At 44.5% G+C, this 16,337-nt stretch overlaps 2 protein-coding genes across 5 annotated transcripts in view; one reads left to right on the top strand and one right to left on the bottom strand.

Moving 5' to 3' along the window:
* Nucleotides 1-328: 328 nt before the first annotated feature.
* LOC115540811 (uncharacterized) lies at nucleotides 329-9,013 on the bottom strand. Its single transcript, XM_030352388.1, has 9 exons — nucleotides 8,423-9,013; nucleotides 8,180-8,330; nucleotides 7,575-7,696; nucleotides 7,316-7,430; nucleotides 5,658-6,850; nucleotides 3,917-4,340; nucleotides 3,623-3,777; nucleotides 3,367-3,466; nucleotides 329-2,607 (listed from the first exon to the last, which is right to left on the bottom strand). Exons 1-9 carry the CDS (start codon nucleotides 8,555-8,557, stop codon nucleotides 1,514-1,516), a joined length of 3,489 nt encoding a protein of 1,162 aa, XP_030208248.1. The 5' UTR covers nucleotides 8,558-9,013; the 3' UTR covers nucleotides 329-1,513.
* A 223-nt stretch (nucleotides 9,014-9,236) lies between these two features.
* LOC115540512 (zinc finger protein 431) overlaps nucleotides 9,237-16,337 on the top strand; it is a 37,351-nt gene continuing 30,250 nt past the window's right edge. The window contains exons 1-5 of one of the 4 annotated variants that reach the window (XM_030351885.1): nucleotides 9,247-9,766; nucleotides 12,268-12,404; nucleotides 12,537-12,591; nucleotides 12,830-14,664; nucleotides 14,795-16,289. In XM_030351885.1, coding sequence (XP_030207745.1) covers nucleotides 9,535-9,766; nucleotides 12,268-12,404; nucleotides 12,537-12,591; nucleotides 12,830-14,664; nucleotides 14,795-16,126 — 3,591 coding nt within the window. In that variant the 5' untranslated portion in view covers nucleotides 9,247-9,534 and the 3' untranslated portion in view covers nucleotides 16,127-16,289. Of the gene's footprint in view, nucleotides 9,767-10,468; nucleotides 12,405-12,536; nucleotides 12,592-12,829; nucleotides 14,665-14,794; nucleotides 16,290-16,337 lie in introns of those variants that run through there. The other 3 variants (XM_030351887.1, XM_030351888.1, XM_030351886.1) reach the window with 3 other exon arrangements.

Raw genomic sequence — 16,337 nt, 5'->3', positions numbered from 1 at the left:
GACGTTTTAAAGTAGAATGGCCTGATAACCCATTAGCCAATACCAGTATTACTGGTCATTTCAGCTCCCTGTGTGTTTCAGTTTCACCCATGTGATGACAGCACCATTATTTTAATGGAACAAGTGACGTGCCAAATACCGACACATTAACAGCAGTACATCAACAGAGGGGAATAGTAAAATGCCATAGCCACCAAGTATCGGAGATAAACCTCTGATAAATCATAAATGAAGGTACTTGAACGCTTCTCCGAGCGTTGGATCCATCGTAGGAGATATACTGCCACCAAGAGGCCAAATAGATAAGTGCATATTAATACCAAGAGTACACATTACACACATCAGCTTTTATAGTAGAGTAAGCAAGGGAGGGCAAGGATGTAACTTCAAAATATGGGTCTTTTTCCACATTGTCTTTGTTTGTTTCATGCATGAAACAAGTAACAGAAGCATCTGGACGATGGATCATGTAAAATTACACGACCCATGTGTAGCAAACAAGAATCCCTGAGCCTGCAGGGCCTGCACATAGGATATAGTACATTATTTATTATAAAATGTATGGTTTTCATCAAAATATATTATCAAACTTGAGGAGCAGTTTTCTCATCACACACACAAACCAGTTTTGACTCTCTCACATGCACTGCTATGATAGAGGGGTGTAAGAGATTATAACTGGAAGTGATATTTAATATGAAAACTCTTTCCTGTTATTCAGCAACACTGCTAAAGGACGGAGGACTACAAGTTTTGGGGTTTGGACACAAAAAAATAAAGCGCCCCACAACGCAGTTTAAAAATGTCACGAGAAGTTTGCGCTAAATGAAAACCTAATTAATAAGAAATTAAATCTATAAAAAATACATATTTACTCCATAATAAATGTTCACGTTTTTTTTTTTTTAAAAGGGGTTTGAGCGTTTTATCATGAAAAAATGATGTGGCCTGCATATACATGTATAATATACATCGTACCGGTCTTGAACTGCTCCAGACATGATTTATACTGAACCCATGTCTCCCCCAAAGAGACTTCCCATCTCTAAAGTTGGAACAGTCACAGTCAACAAACCACGGTGAGAACGTGTAAAACCCATGGGTTTGGCTCTACAGTGTTTAATGCTGCATTTCCATATGACTTTGTGAAACGTACTAGTTGTACTCCAATAGACCATGGAGCCCTAACATAGACATTTGTATGCACATCCACAAATCATTTACACGCATTAATCAGTGAATTATGAAAGTGGATCTGCACCAGATGAGAAATATAATAAAAAAGGTAATACCCTTGTAATTTTGGCCTGCTTTAAAATTCAAAACATTCACTCGCTCTCTCTCTCTCACACACTCTCTCTCTCACACACTCATGAACTCTTTCTTACACTCTCGCTCTCGCACAAACTCACACTCTCTTGCGCTCTCTCACACTCTCTCTCACACTCACTCCCTCGCTTACACTCTCCCTTTCATACACTCTCACCCCACCCCCCCCAGTCACTGGACGGAATCAGACATTGAGGTGGATCCTCTGGTGGCGTTTCAGGTTGCACTTCTGCGTGAAGCCCTTCCCACAGGCCATGCAGCAGTAGGGCCTCTCCCCGGTGTGCACGCGCCGGTGCGCCTTCAGGTTGCTCAGCTTGGTGAAGCTGCGGCCGCACAGCGAGCAGCTGAAGGGCCGCTCCCCCGTGTGCGTCTGCAGGTGGGCCCTCAGGTTGCTCGAGTCGGCGAAGCACCGGCCGCACTGGCCGCAGCGATGCCTGGGGCCCTGAGGGACCGAGCCGAGGCCCGAGAGCAGGCCGGCGTGCTGGGAGCCGGGGGCTTGGTACTGGGCTTTGCCGCCCGCCGTGGGCAGGCAATTTTGGGCGTCGGCCGTGAATTGTTTGCCGCCGAGGGCGGCCGCCTGTGCCGAGTGTGGAGACGGAGCCGACCTGAACGAGGACGGGGTTTTGTGGTGGATGCCGGCGCTCGCGGCGAGAGAATGGCCCGTGATTGCACCGGAGGAGACGGTGAGATGGGTCCTCCTGATCGGTCGGTAGGGTCGGACGGCGGCCTTCAGCGCGAGACTCGTGCCCATTTTGAAATGCCGCTTGGCGGCTTCCTGCACTTTGGCCCGATGGGAGATGTAGCCGTGGCCGGGAACGTTCAATCTCACCTTGTGGTTCTTCAACTGACACGAGGGGAACGCGATGGCCGAGTCTGTTGCCTGTTTGCCCAGCCGCGCCTCCTCCTCTTCCTCGTCCGAATCTAAAACAATCTCCTGCTTGATAACCACATCTCCCGCTTGGCTCATTTGTAGTCTTGCCTCAGACGAAACGGGCTGCATCAGTTCATGGTCCATTCGTTTTAGGGAATCGCTTGGAAGGGCTGCGTCAGAGTCGTTGGCAGTATTTAGTATGTGGTTATGCAAGAGAGACAATCCCCCTTGTTCGGAGTCCATGTCCAAGGGCAAAACAAAGTCTTCTTGGTCCTCAGGGAAGGTGTTTGTAGAAGAGAGCCCGTTCTGTCTGCCGGTCCCTGGTGACTCTTTAGAGCTTCTCGCTGTCTGTGCAGATTGTAAATCTGACATTTCATCAAGGCTGTGAAATGTAGATCCACTTACACCTGTAAGATAAGTGAGAAATGGAGATCTTATTGGAAAAACTCAATAAAGTGAAACATATCTTGTAAAGGCTAAATACAGTTGCATGCTTAGCACAACTATTTTAATGTATCACATTATTAGTAATAACACAGAAGTACACCATTTTTTTCCCCAAAAAGTTAGAGCGATTCACAGCGCATGTATCGAGTGAATAGATTACACATGGTTTGTGGCAGAAAGACTCCCCTGTTCAGTGTTACTGAACAGGACACTTCCTTTTCTCAAATAGAAGTAGATATATTACGAGACTGTCTGAGTGAGAGTGTTGTAAAATGGAAAGCAAACGAGCATACATCCACAGTCCGAGGTCTTCAAAGTGCAACTTTTTGGCCAATACGGCAACTCAACAGTCTGCCTTAGACATAAGTTTGGTGTGTCGGTACCTTTAAACTCTCAAGGCCTGAATTAGTTTTCCTCTTGCATGTAAGAGGGATAAAAAGGCCCATGCATGATACATTTATTTTAATTTCAACAGGCGAATTTAAATCAAACCATGCAAACTGCTTCTTCCAATAACAATTTGTATTCATGGTTCATTGTATATTAGATTTTTGCGTTCGATTTACTGGGTCGGAAATCTGAGCAAATCTCTTGCTGGTTATAATAGTCTCAAAGAAACGTTATAAACGCCTTAAAGCGCAGTATACTCATTAAATACAGCAAATGAATTCATTATATCCCAAAAAAGTATCTTGTAAGGATTGCTGAAGAGATCTCACCGTCGTTTAAAACCCCCAGGACTTCTTGGTGCTCGACTGAACAAGGCAGCTGGGCCTCATTCTCCACCTTCACAACCACATCAGACTTCTCACTGGATTCCTGAATAGGAACAGAAAACAGTATAAACAAACGCATTGGGCACAAATATGCTGTAAAAAGTCAACCATATTTATCTCAGAGTGTTTATCTGCAGCGTCTCCTATACTGATTTAGCATCGACCTAATTTGCTAACTCCTGCAGGTCAGGTCACCCACCTGTGAATGACTCAAACCGTTGAGACTGTTGGGGAGCTTTTCAGACACCTGTGCCGTCCTCGCGTTTGTCAGAACTTTCTGTCCACAGCCTTTTACATGATGGTCCATAAAGATTATCTCCTGTTTCAATCGACACTCTTCTGTGACACCTGAACCTAAAGCAAAAAACAACACACTTTGTTGAGTACAACAACAGAGAAGAAGACACCTACTGTATCAATGACACAATCGAATAGCCAATAACAGTATCCCTCAAATCAACAACAAATTACAAATACAAAACATTGTACTTGCCGGAATTCAGTGTTTCAAGCCCATCTTCAGCCCCATATGGGGATGAACTAAAAGGATCATCTCCACGGTTAAAATGGCATTCATCACTGGTCCTCATCATAAAGTCCCCATCGCCCAGTCTGCTCTCTGTCAGCTGCAGCTGCACCTTCAGAGACTCCACCTCGTGACACCTGCTCTTCAGCTGCTCGAACAGCCCGTCCTCCACCAGCCTGGTCACCTCGAACATCGCCGTCTTCAGGATGGTCTCCATGACATCAGACAGCTGAGTCTGGAACCCGGCGATCAGGGTGTCCATGTCTGACATGATGGAGATGGTTCCCCCCCTAATCCTTAAACTGTGGTAGATGTTTGGGTTTAAACCAATATGATGATGCCCGGAAGTTCTTAAAAACTGCAATATGACTATATATGTCTCTTTATATGACTATGCGTAGTACTTATAATATACATTCATACTAATGCCATGTACCACTGGAGAGCCCTTTCATCGTTAGCGTTAGCACGTTAGCTAGCATTAGACGAATATTTAATCACCGAGGGAACAAATCCATCCACCAGTAGAAGGCAAAGGTCGGGAGATGGTTTTCGTCTTCACGACGTTAGTGTACTACTCGTCAGATTAATGTAAACTAGCCGGATGGACGTAAAGTACACATGCTATTCTGGAATAAAGCTAGCGCTTTTTTTCCTCTGAAACTTTATTGATCTACTATGGTTGAACACATTGGCCCAAAATGGCAGGCATATAGAGACATTGTGAAATTATATTATAACTTTATATAAATATTTGAGTCTAAAGTTGAACATGTTGGGATAGTATATGTATTTTTTTAAGTCAGCCATTCGTCAGTTTTTGTTATTGTTTACGTACGCGTCAACCCGAGGGTACGGTAGCCGCTTGGTGCTTTTTAAGCGATTAACAAAACGCGTTTTACACTTAATCCTACTGGCTGTTTATACGCTGCATCCTCAAACGGATACAATACATGCATTACTGCAACGCCGTTTTCAATTAAAGCGTATTGTTATTTTCTTGTTCGTCGACCAAAGCTAATTTCCCTGGGGCTATACCCCTAAATCATCTATTACTTTGCACATTTTAAAAAATATCATACTGGCTGTCCAATGTCAAAGCAGGACAATGTGTGTTTCAACCCAGATTCAGCTTCAATGTAATACAATCAGTGATGTAATTACCGTATTCAGAATTTTATTAAAATGTTTAAATGAACAGCAATACACAGTATGTAGTAACAAGCATAAATGTAGCCATGGTAAAGAGTACAAATCAAACATATCCAAATATAAAAACACATTACAGATATTCTGAATATTTCGCCACCAAAATAAATGGTTTATACAAACAAATAAAAAAACGGTTACAGAAGAATATAATGAACCTTAATGACAGCAATAAACTGGAATGGACTTTAGACCATGAAATCTTCATTTCCTATAATGCAAAAACAAGTCTTTTGATTGTGACACAAATTATCTCTGATGCCGTACAGCTCAATCCAGCCACACATAACATTGAATACACTGTTTGTTGATCCTCCAATTACTCAAAATACAATATCCCATTGAAAATGTGGCATCATGGAAGCAAAAATGACATCTCACTAGCTCTAAATAATATAATGCAATCACAATTGAAAAAATAAAATAGCAACATACCAAAATACTAACATCAATAAAAGTGAATACAAGGACACTCGTTTAAACACATACAATCTCAAAGATCGGACTTGTGTTTGCGCTGATGCGACTTGAGGTGGTCCAGGCGTTTGAAGCTGAGGCCACACAGAGCGCAGCAATACGGTCTCTCCCCCGTGTGGGTACGTTGGTGGACCTTCAAAATGTCTGCCCGCGTGAAGCTCTTATCGCACATGCTACACCGGTGAGGTTTCTCCTGCGTGTGAATGCGTCTGTGTAACTTGAGATTCCACAGGCGGCTAAACTTGTTCCCGCATACAGTACAACAATATGGCTTGTCACCAGTTTGGTTGCACTTGTGTGACTTCAGGTCAGCGATGCCGGGGAAGCCCTTGCCACAGTGGTTACAGAGGTGCAGCCCTTGCTCAGAGTGGATCCTCTGGTGGACTTTAAAGCTATGGGCTTGGGTGAAGGTCTTTCCACACTGATTGCATGAGTACGGGGGTCGTTGGCCCACGCTGTGCGTCTGCTGCTTATGGGCCTTCAGAGAAGAGGAGTCGGGGAAGGACATGGAGCACTGATTACAATTGTGCTTCCTCCCTCCCCGTCCTCCCACCTGAACTTGCACCCTCTCTCCCATATTTAGACTTTGGATGAAGGACTCAGAGGGCCCGTAAAGATCCTCTGCACGGCCCTGCTGCAACGACGATTCGCCGTTGTGTTGTGCGTCTTGCCCCCGGAAGCCCAGTCGACTGCCTGAAGCACCGGGCGTGTGCTCTGGGTACAGGGCACTCTGGTCCTGAAGGTAGCCCTCTTCGTTAATCAGCAGACAACTGAACCCTCCGCTCACCTCTATATTGGCCCCTGAGGGGGACTCGGTGGGTGAGCACATCACACCTCTTCTGCTACTACTACTCTGAGGGTGGCTGAGTGGGTAGGACTGATGAGGCTCCGTCCTCTCGAAGGCCCCCATGTCGTCCTCATAATGGCCGATGTAACTCAGGTCCTCACCTACGCGGCTGGGCGGGGACTCGTTGGAACCGTCCATGCCACCGATGTCTAGCACATTGCCACTGGCACACTCGGTCCTTTCAAAGCCGCCGAGGTCTTCCATGCCGTAGGTGTTCTGGTAAAGGGGTCCGGCCGGGCCCGGTGAGTGGGTGTCGGGACTTTGTTCCTGCCTCTGGCTCAGGCCAGGCTCCCAGTCCTTCTGGCAGCGTTGGATGGCTGTGTCACTGATGTTTTTAGAGGGACTTGTAAAGGCGGCCCCCTCGGTGCCTGTAGGGTCAGAGGATACGATATACAAATTAGACATCAGACATATTGGTTCGGCCAGCAAAAGATATCTGGTGACCAAGATTACAATGTAAAATTAGAGATAATGTTTAGTATATGCTACACGTGAACCTCCTAAGACGGCGCAATTTGATTGGTTCGCCATCTCGGGATATTGGTAAATATCCCACGATTGAGATCTCCAACTCTTGATATCACAAAATGTCCGCTGACGTTCATCTCGTCATGCTAATAAAAACAAATAAACCGCAAATAAAACAAATAAATCCCGGCAAAAAGTGTTGTTTTCTTGTTTATCTTGTTTATTTTTGGAGTGTTCACGTGTAGTATATAGTAAAACAATCATTCACCTCAGGCCATGAATAGTGGGGAATAGCCCCACTATTCACTTTTAGTATTCACAATAATTGTTAAATATTGTCTCGTATTCTACGTGACAAAACTGACCATTTAAGTTGATTCCCCATCTCTCTGTGAGCTCGCTGGTGTCCGGGGTGGGAGTGATGCAGAGGGCTTCTTCTTTGGGCATGCGATCCAGATGTTCTCTGCTGGTGTTTGTGGACTAACCAAGCGGAACATGGAAAAAAGTTACAAGTTACTCAATATATTGCTCATACACATTTTTATATTTGCCTTGCGATTATCGGCTAACATAGATAGCTGGTTTCTGTCCAGATTTGCAAAGGCAGTTAGATTAAAAGAATACCTTTGGTGATACACTGGTGTCTGATTTGTCGTGCTTGGATCTCTGCATGGATCTCTCTTCCCCGTTGGCACGGCAACCATGAATCTCCTCTTTCGACGCTTTGTCCAATTTCTGACTTTTTTCTAAACCAAAGCGAGAAAAAAAACATATCACTGATGTGGGATGAACAATACATCTGCAATACAACACCACGTCATCTCATCTTCTCACTTAAAACTGGTTACTTCATTAAATCAAGTATGGATTAGTTCCATGACCTGTCCGGTCTTTTCCTCATGGCATGGCCTTGATACATCCTTATCATCTTAACTTAACATCCTGGGTGGCATGTGGCTCAGGAGGTAGAGCGGGTTGGCATGTAGCCGGAAGGTTGCTAGTTCGATCCCTGTCTCTTCCTAGCTGAGTATCGAGGTGTCCCAGAGCAAAGCACCTATACCTAACTTCTCGTGACGAGCTGCCTTGCATGGTTGACACCGCCGTCAGTGTGTGAACGTGTGCATGAATGGGTGAATGTTGGGCAAAGTGCTTTGAGTGGCCACTCGTTAGAAAAGCGCTGTATAAATGCAGTCCATTTATCTTATCACAGTTCATCACAGAAGACTAACCTGTCTTAACGGCTGAGGAGGATCTGGCCTCACCTCCATCGGCGTCGCTGGACTCCCCCACTCGCCCACAGTCCACACACCGTCCCCCGTCCCGGTCCCTCTCTTTCCGCCGCCCCTCGGACCACTTCAGCCGCCGCTTCAGGGACTCCACCTTCAGAATCACATTTATTACAGCTTATTGTACAAGTACACAAGAGTGAGTCGTAGTAAAGTGCAATGTAAGTGTAGAGTGTCATGGTGCACCTGCTCCCGGCTGCGGGTAACCTCCTCAAGGAAGCTGTCCTCCACCAGACGGGTGATCTCGTACATGGCAGCCTTGAAGACCGTCTCCATCACGCCCGAGAGCTGGGACTGGAACGTGACGATCGCCTCGGACATCTTTGTAGTTCTTTGTGGTTTGTAGTTCTTTGTAGTTTTGGATGCCCGAGTTTAGCCCGGTTTTTACACGAAACACTCAATAGCTTTCAGTTTGAGACAAAGAAGGGTTGCTGGGCGTTCACGGATTTCAAATGACTTACTTTCTGGCTGGATTTAGATGCACTTCCCGTCCAGAAAGGACCCGTTCATCGGTGTGTTACCGAACCACCACAACCCCTGTAGCTAAGTTGCTAAGCTAATCGAGTTATTACATTAGATTGTGCGCCTCGGCGATGTTAGAAAGCGAAGATGTCAGAACGAATAAATAAATAATTAAAACATTTTAGACCACGGGGAAAGGCGAATATGACGGAGATATATCGTTCGACGATGAAAAGAGAAGACCATTTGCCTCAAATCTGCCTGCATTTCTATAAACAATAACTCTTCCGGGATCAAAAGGAAAACTACGGAATGGGAGGCAGGACAATCTTGGTTGAAGCGAAGCAGCACCCCGGCGGCAATGGTAAATAAAACTAATATATAAGATGTATAATTAAATATACAGTATTTTTCTTACCCGTGGCCACTCAAAGACCTTGCCAAATTGACCTAACATTCATAGCCAGCTCGTCGGGAGCTGTTAGCTCAGGGACACCTCGACACTCAGATAGGAGGAGCCGGAGATCGAACCAGCAACCTTCCGGTTACCTGCCAAATTAACTCGCACGACCTCCTGAGCTGCCCCCGATGGCATGACTACCGTACCCACGTTAGTTCACGACTGTTTTATGTTTTATAACTCTATGCGTTTTGTTTTCGATTGAGTGGGATTATTGGGAGCATTTCACTTAATCCATACTACGATGCTCCTCAAACAAAAAAGGAAACGAATCGCTTTTCCCACTTCGGTCCTCCAAAACAAGCTACAAATGGGAACGAGGAGGGGGTTAAAATAGCATATTTTATTGAATTGTTTTCCAATAGAAAATAGAAAGATGTCGGGGGACGAACGTCAAACGAGACAACTGACTGCCGCAGAGACTGCTGCATCTTTGGACACTATGGTCCATGAGTTCAAAGAAGAATTATCCAGAATCTTGCAGGAGAACGAAGAGCTTAAATCAAAATGCAGTTATTTAGAGCTTCGGTTGACTAAACAACCGAAACCTAACATCCAGGCAGTGGACTCTGAACATGGGACAACTTGTGACAAAGGAGTCCAGTGTGGTAATGTACCTCCATAGCTTTTACTGAAAACTATATTTAAATGTTGTGTTGTATATTATGCAGTCAGTTCTATGGATTATTGTGTATTGTGTCATCCTGACCCGATTTACTTAACATAGTGTTAAAGCACATGAGTATGTTTTCATTTGTGTTAACATTTAGGATTTCAGTTCTTCTTTGGTCTTCCCATGAACTACATTAAGTAAATGTAATGTGCAACTTCAACACACCTGTACTCAGTAGATCCGTGTTAAGAACCAGTTCAAGCGGGATAATTCAGGATTCTTGCTCAGGACACTAATGTTATATTATAGATAGGCCTACATAATAATGTGACTATAGTTAATCATAAAGTACAGTAGGGCTTTGACTCCGAACTTCGTTATTCGAATATAATTCGAATATCAAAAAAATAAATCAAAATTCGAACGAATATTAGGCAGCCCTATTCGAACCTGTTATGGGCAGGCCAAGAGGGAGAGACGTCGGATAACCCGACGCAGTCTATTCATAATATTGTAATGACCACGGAAGAGGCAGTGAATGAAGTATTGATTAGACAGCGAGTTATTAGAAACCCAATAAACCGTTGGAACGCGCAAGACCGGTAACCATAGCAACGCCGGTAAACAAACCTTGCGAAGCCCAATCCAGGTCTTACTGAAGGCATTAAAAGGTCAAAATATTATTAATAAATATTCGAATATTGATATTAATAAACAAACGAACTTCGAATATGATTTTTGGGCAAAAAGTCAAAACCCTGTTACATCTGGTTCTCTAGTTATTGTTATTCTTTTACGGAAATCCCATTTGACTCCATAGGAAATCAATTGAAACCTATATCCTGCAAGCCCAAGCCTGCAGGATCTCTGCACACTCCGGGGAATCAGCATTTATCGGTTTAGGGTCGAGTGTGCTTTGTTTGCTTATAATCGATGCATCAAGAGGCTGCCCATTGCATAAGCCATCGGTTGGGGCTTTGCCTTGTCCAGCTCCCCCTATGAACGCAACCCTGCTCAGGTCCAGCACCTCCCCAACTCACTCTAACAACTTGTTAGCACAAGTTCAAGTAACATCTAGCTGCAGCCCCGGAGAAGCCCCTGGCGTGTCACACGTCTGGGATGAAGGAAGTTCTCCTGGCGGGACGAAAAAAAGAAAAAAACGAGAGAGACGCGCGTTTGAGTTTCACTGCCCAATCGGTACCTGAAACCTGATTTGTTCGTAACCTAACCATCAGCCTAGCCATAACCTTAACCCCTTAACCTATTCATGGCCTTAACCATAACCGTAACCTCTTAACCTATCCATGACCCTAACCATTACTCTAACCATTACCTCAACTCAACCCCTAAAGCTAACCATAACCCTAATAATAACCCCTTAACCGTAACCATAACCATAACCTCGAACACTTACCATAACACCTAAACCTTACCATCACCCTAACCATAGCCCTAGCCATAACCTTAACCCTAAACTTAACCATCACTCTAACCATAACCCCTAAACCTTACCATAACCCTGAGCTTAACTGGGTGAATTTGCCACTGTAAACCCAATGAGCCAGACTAGGTCCTGAGAAGTGGAGCTGGACTAGCTCTCGCTCCGCCCTTTCGGCTCTGAGGTGAGCACCACTTGGATTAACCGGCAGCGAAATAGACAGAAAATTATGAAGGAGTAGGTGGCAATGCTTGTTTCCGTTTTTAGTATTTTGACGCAATTAAAGTATTTAATGTTAGCTTGTGTAGTATCCTTCCCGCACTATCACGATGATGTGTGTGTAGAAGACAAGTACCCAATTATGCAATGGTTTTAGACTTCAATCTCTTTGCAGTTTCTCGCCAAAACATACACGTTATAATAATTTCTATGGAGCTGGATGGGACTCTATCCTGAGAGCATCAATGACTACAGTACGAGATGGGGCTAGCCAGTAGTTTGTTTTTATTCTACGATATTGTGATGTGTGTGATGCCAACTAGCGTAGCTCGCAAGCTGTGTTGGGACTGTCGATAGTACGATTATTATCAATAAAGAGAGGCGAATGGGCTGGCAACGGAAAGCATTTTTTATTTGTACTAAATATATTTATATATTATAGTTATAGGATAGGATTTTATACATTTGCAATTTAAACCTTCACATGGATCTGATAAATCTGTAGTTAAGCTATAATGTATATTTAATGTTCTCTTCACATGCACAACCATTTGTTCTGTAGTCCTTTGCAAAAGATATTTTGATTCCAGATATAACACATAAATCACAAGAAATTATCATTAACATTAAGCTATTACTTATGAATAGCCTGTTCTTAAATGTTTGTATCTTAATTTACTGCCATTCAATATTTAGAGAGTAGAACATGTATTTCTCAATTTGAATTAAAAATTCAAAATAAATTGTGTTTGTCATTTTAACATATTCAAAGTCAGCAATTTTATAGTATGTTGGTGTTATAATTTGGGTGGTGTACTAATTCGTTATTTTTGTACCAGACCTCTGTTGCAATGAACAAGGGTTCAGAAACTCACTGCAAGGAAATATGGAGCAGAAAAAGGCGGATCAGAGGAGGGGAGGTTACCAGATCCAGCAGTTCCCTTTGAATATTCATGGAGAAGAACCTTTAATCAAGGTATGTGGGACACCTGTGTTTGTGATTTATGTACTGATAACCTTATGTTATGGTCTTTGTTTTTGTATTCATTTTTTGGTTGTATTTCTTTCTTTTTATTCAATCTATTCAATGTTCATAAACCCTGACCAGGATGAGATTCTGGAGCCAGGCCTGGTCCACACAAGTGTACCCAACGACGTTCCAGGTAAAATTCCTGCCTTTACACTGTGTGTGTGTGTGTGTGTGTGTGTGTGTGTGTGTGTGTGTGTGTGTGTGTGTGTGTGTGTGTGTGTGTGTGTGTGTGTGTGTGTGTGTGTGTGTGTGTGTGTGTGTGTGTGTGTGTGTGTGTCTTCAATTTGTCCACAAGGGGGAGCAAGCTGAAGTGTGTGTGTGTATTGGCTTTTGTGCCTTGCCCATGCAAGCCTCTTTGTGTCTGTCCACAGATTCAGTGACTCCCCTTGAAAAAGGCCAGGAAGATGACCACAACAAACTAACAGCAAGAAACATGTTGTGTCACTTTGAAAGGGTTGAAGAATCTGAACTTGATTCTCCACCAGAAGAAGGGCCATCGCAAAAGATCTCTCAGGAAGTTTTCAGAGTGGATGAATCCATGGCAAATAAAAATAATGTTACAGTTCAGACATCTTCTAACAGGGAGGTTAAATCTGAACATCTCATCCAGTTATCAGATGAATTGTCTGCCTCAATGAAGGGTGAATCTTGCGATTCCGGAATCGGCTTGAAAGAAATCGGGGTTGATGTCCAGACAGAATCATCAGCACAGACAAACGAACGCAGAGGTCCTCTGATAATTAGAGGGAAGGGCAAAGTTCCGTATCCACACGTTAATCTTGCCATCAGAAATAGTTTGTCAATCATTTCCACGGCAACCTCTAGCAGAAGCCGGCCACCACAGAAGGCCAGTCTATCTGAGCTCCAAATCCAACCTGAAGCAGAAACCGGTCCAGTATTGAGACTCCCGGGTAGGAGGCCTAGGAGCTTTGTTAAACAACTGCCATTGCAGGGGACTATGTCGCCCCCTCTAACATCTGATAGTTGTACAGCCAAAAAGGCATCGGAGAGTCCCTCCAAACCTGTCGAGTCAGATCAACATGGTCGTGTTCCCTGCTTGGCAGCCTCTTTCCCTTTAGGGTACTTTTCAGAAGATGCAGAACTATCCGGTTTACATCAAGCATACAAGGAGATGGAGGAAAACGTTGTTCCCTCAGCAGCTGAGGGTTTGGGACCCCCTCTGTCGGAGGTACCAAAATCCAAATCCACGGGAACAAGGAAACCGAGTCACAACCCAAAACGACAGGAGGCACTGCTACAGGTTGAAGCCATAAATCCTCAGACCCCCACATTAGACGCATTCGAAAAATCCTCCTCTCAGCCAAAGATGGCGGTGCCAGCCCAAACACAGAATATGGCTGGTTTTACATCCTCAAATATTCCTTTGACACCAAGCCTTTTTATATCCTCTGTGTCTCTTCAAACAAAAGCCAAAGACTGTGCTTCTTATCCCTCTGCTTTAGTTTGCCACATGTCCAACAGCCTGCCTACTTTAGATCAATCCACCAAAATACACTCTGTTCCTCAACTTCCTTCCGGTACCGGAAATTCAGATGTGTCTGCCAGTACTCCATTTGCAGTGGTCCCTTCCAAAACTTGGTCAAAGTCTGTGGTCATTATTTCAAAATCAAACAATGCATCGGGAACAACATGTCCAAGAGCTCAGTCACGTCTGCAAAACTCTTTTACATCGATATCCAAAGTAGAAGCATCCTGTGATAGGTTAGGTGTTTCAAACACAAAGGACGTACCTGAAACTAAGTTTGCTTCCACTCCAACAATAAAGCAAGGGAAGTCATCCAACCTTACAGATATTGAGGAAAATGCAGCTTGTTCAAACACAGAAAACATTTCCTTTGCATCTGAAAGACCATGTTTTGTGAACTGTGGGCCAAAGTCTTTTCCAACAACCCTCCCCAAGGTTCAGCCCTCAACAGTTGCATCAACCCAGACAGCGTCATCCACTATCAGAGAATCGTGTTCGGATTCTAAGACATCACCTGTGTCTAGTCCCTCTAGCTCCAGCTCAAACAAGGCTTCTACAAAGAGACACACTGTGAAAGCATTGAAGCAGGTTGCAAAGGAGAAAACAAAGGCTGCCCCTATCCCCCTCAACAATGACCCGGTTCATCCCCTCCCAGAGATCACTAAAACCCATTTTTTTGTGCAGCTGTCCATGGCCCCGGTGGTTCCCTGTCAGCAAAAGGTATTGCTATATTTGGGCGGATGTCATTTTTCAATACATTTCTGCTTAGTTGATCAAAGTATTATACATTTTTTACAGATGAATATGACATCACCAGTATAAAAAACCGGTCATTCATTTCTACTTTCAGGGATCCCTCAACGATAGTGTGGATTGTGTAGTTGCAGAGACGGCGACACATAATACCAAGCGCCGGTTACAAAAAGGTTTTGTAAAACGACTTAAAGGAGCAGGACCTTCCCACGGTGCGGAGACGACCAGTATACCCACAGAGGACGTTCTCATAGTTGAACATTTGGAGACGGATGAATACCACTCTGATAAGGCAGGAGAGCTCGCCCAAAAGCCAGATGCTGGGAGTCCAAAATGCAACACTAATAAACCAACTCCCTGTGGTCTCGAAGGCCTTAGATCAGTAACAAACAAATTGAGCTCTTCTACTAAAAAGCGTAGATTAAATCCAGAAAAGCCAAGACCTGAGGAGAGTGTCGGTTTGGTCAACAATGCTTTTACTTTGAGGACAATAAAGACTGAGGCAGTTTGGATACCACCAGTACTAGAAGGCAGTAAACCTGAACTGGGAAATGATAGCCGCTGCGACCGGCTTCCTACAAAGTGGTCAACTAGATACGCAACTCGTAAACGGCTCACCAGTCCTCGTCTTGTCACACGAAAGCATCGGCCACCCTTCACTCAGTCTGGTTCCAGTTCCAGTTCCTACAACAGCCCCTCTGCCCCAAGAACCGGCAGGTACTCTCACCGGGGGTCTACCCACCCCACACCTGCAGAAACGTCCCCCCTCCCGTCGACATCGCAGCCATTCTCGTTCAACAGAGAAAGTCTGCTCAGAAACCAGTGTGAACAATGTGGCCGTGTCCTCAGCAGCAAAGCAGCCCTGCAGAAGCACGTCGGCCTCCATTCAGGCAAGAAGCTCTTCTCCTGCTCCCTCTGCAGCCAGATCTTCCCAGACCCGCAGGCGCTAACTCGACACGGACGGGTGCACCGCAACGGGAAGATATACATTTGCCCACAGTGCAACGAGGGTTTTGCGTACAGATTCGGCCTCACTCAACACCTGCAAATGGTGCACAGTAGAATAAAACCCTTTGTTTGCCACATCTGCCAGAAGAGCTACTTCTGGAGGAAAGATTTTGAATCCCATTTCCGAGTCCACAGCGGAACCGCACGGCAGTTCCCGTGCAATCTCTGTGACAAAAGATTCAACCGGAGAGTGGAACTGGAGGTCCATCTGAGGAGCCACAGCAGGGAGAAGAGGCATTGGTGTCCGTACTGTGGAAAGGAGTTCCTGGACTACAGCAACCTGAAAAGGCACAAGTACACCCACACCGGAGAACGGCCCTACGCCTGTGCCCACTGCACAAAGAGCTTTGTACAGTCCGGACACTTGAAGAAGCATTTAAGGAATGTTCACAAGGTTGATGTGTACGCTGATTTGCAATAGGTCTGTGGCATTGTTAACTGTAGCAATATGCTAGAAGATATGACCCCACCTGATGAATACAATGAGTCCTGCAATTGTATTGCAGTGCAAAGGTTCAAGCACTAAAGTAAATGTTTGTTCGTAAGCTATTGATTAAATTCAGAAGTGCTAAGTTCTAAGTCAAGTATCGTTGTTTCTGTTCTCGATCATAAAATCGATATTGATATAACCA

Source organism: Gadus morhua, chromosome 3 (genome assembly GCF_902167405.1).
Source record: "Gadus morhua chromosome 3, gadMor3.0, whole genome shotgun sequence".
In the NCBI taxonomy this organism is placed as follows: domain Eukaryota; kingdom Metazoa; phylum Chordata; class Actinopteri; order Gadiformes; family Gadidae; genus Gadus; species Gadus morhua.
The sequence above is the reverse complement of the archived record's forward strand: the minus strand, read 5'-3'. Positions and strand labels throughout refer to the sequence as shown.

What these genes read in the sequence shown, in the direction of transcription:
- LOC115540811 (XM_030352388.1), bottom strand. Translation starts at nt 8,557, where the DNA reads ATGTCCGAGGCGATCGTCACGTTCCAGTCCCAGCTCTCGGGCGTGATG. An exon ending in TTACCCGCAGCCGGGAGCAG is followed by an intron (nt 8,331 to 8,422) that starts GTGCACCATGAC and finishes GTGATTCTGAAG; the next exon opens with GTGGAGTCCCTGAAGCGGCG. An exon ending in ACACCAGTGTATCACCAAAG is followed by an intron (nt 7,431 to 7,574) that starts GTATTCTTTTAA and finishes CCGCTTGGTTAG; the next exon opens with TCCACAAACACCAGCAGAGA.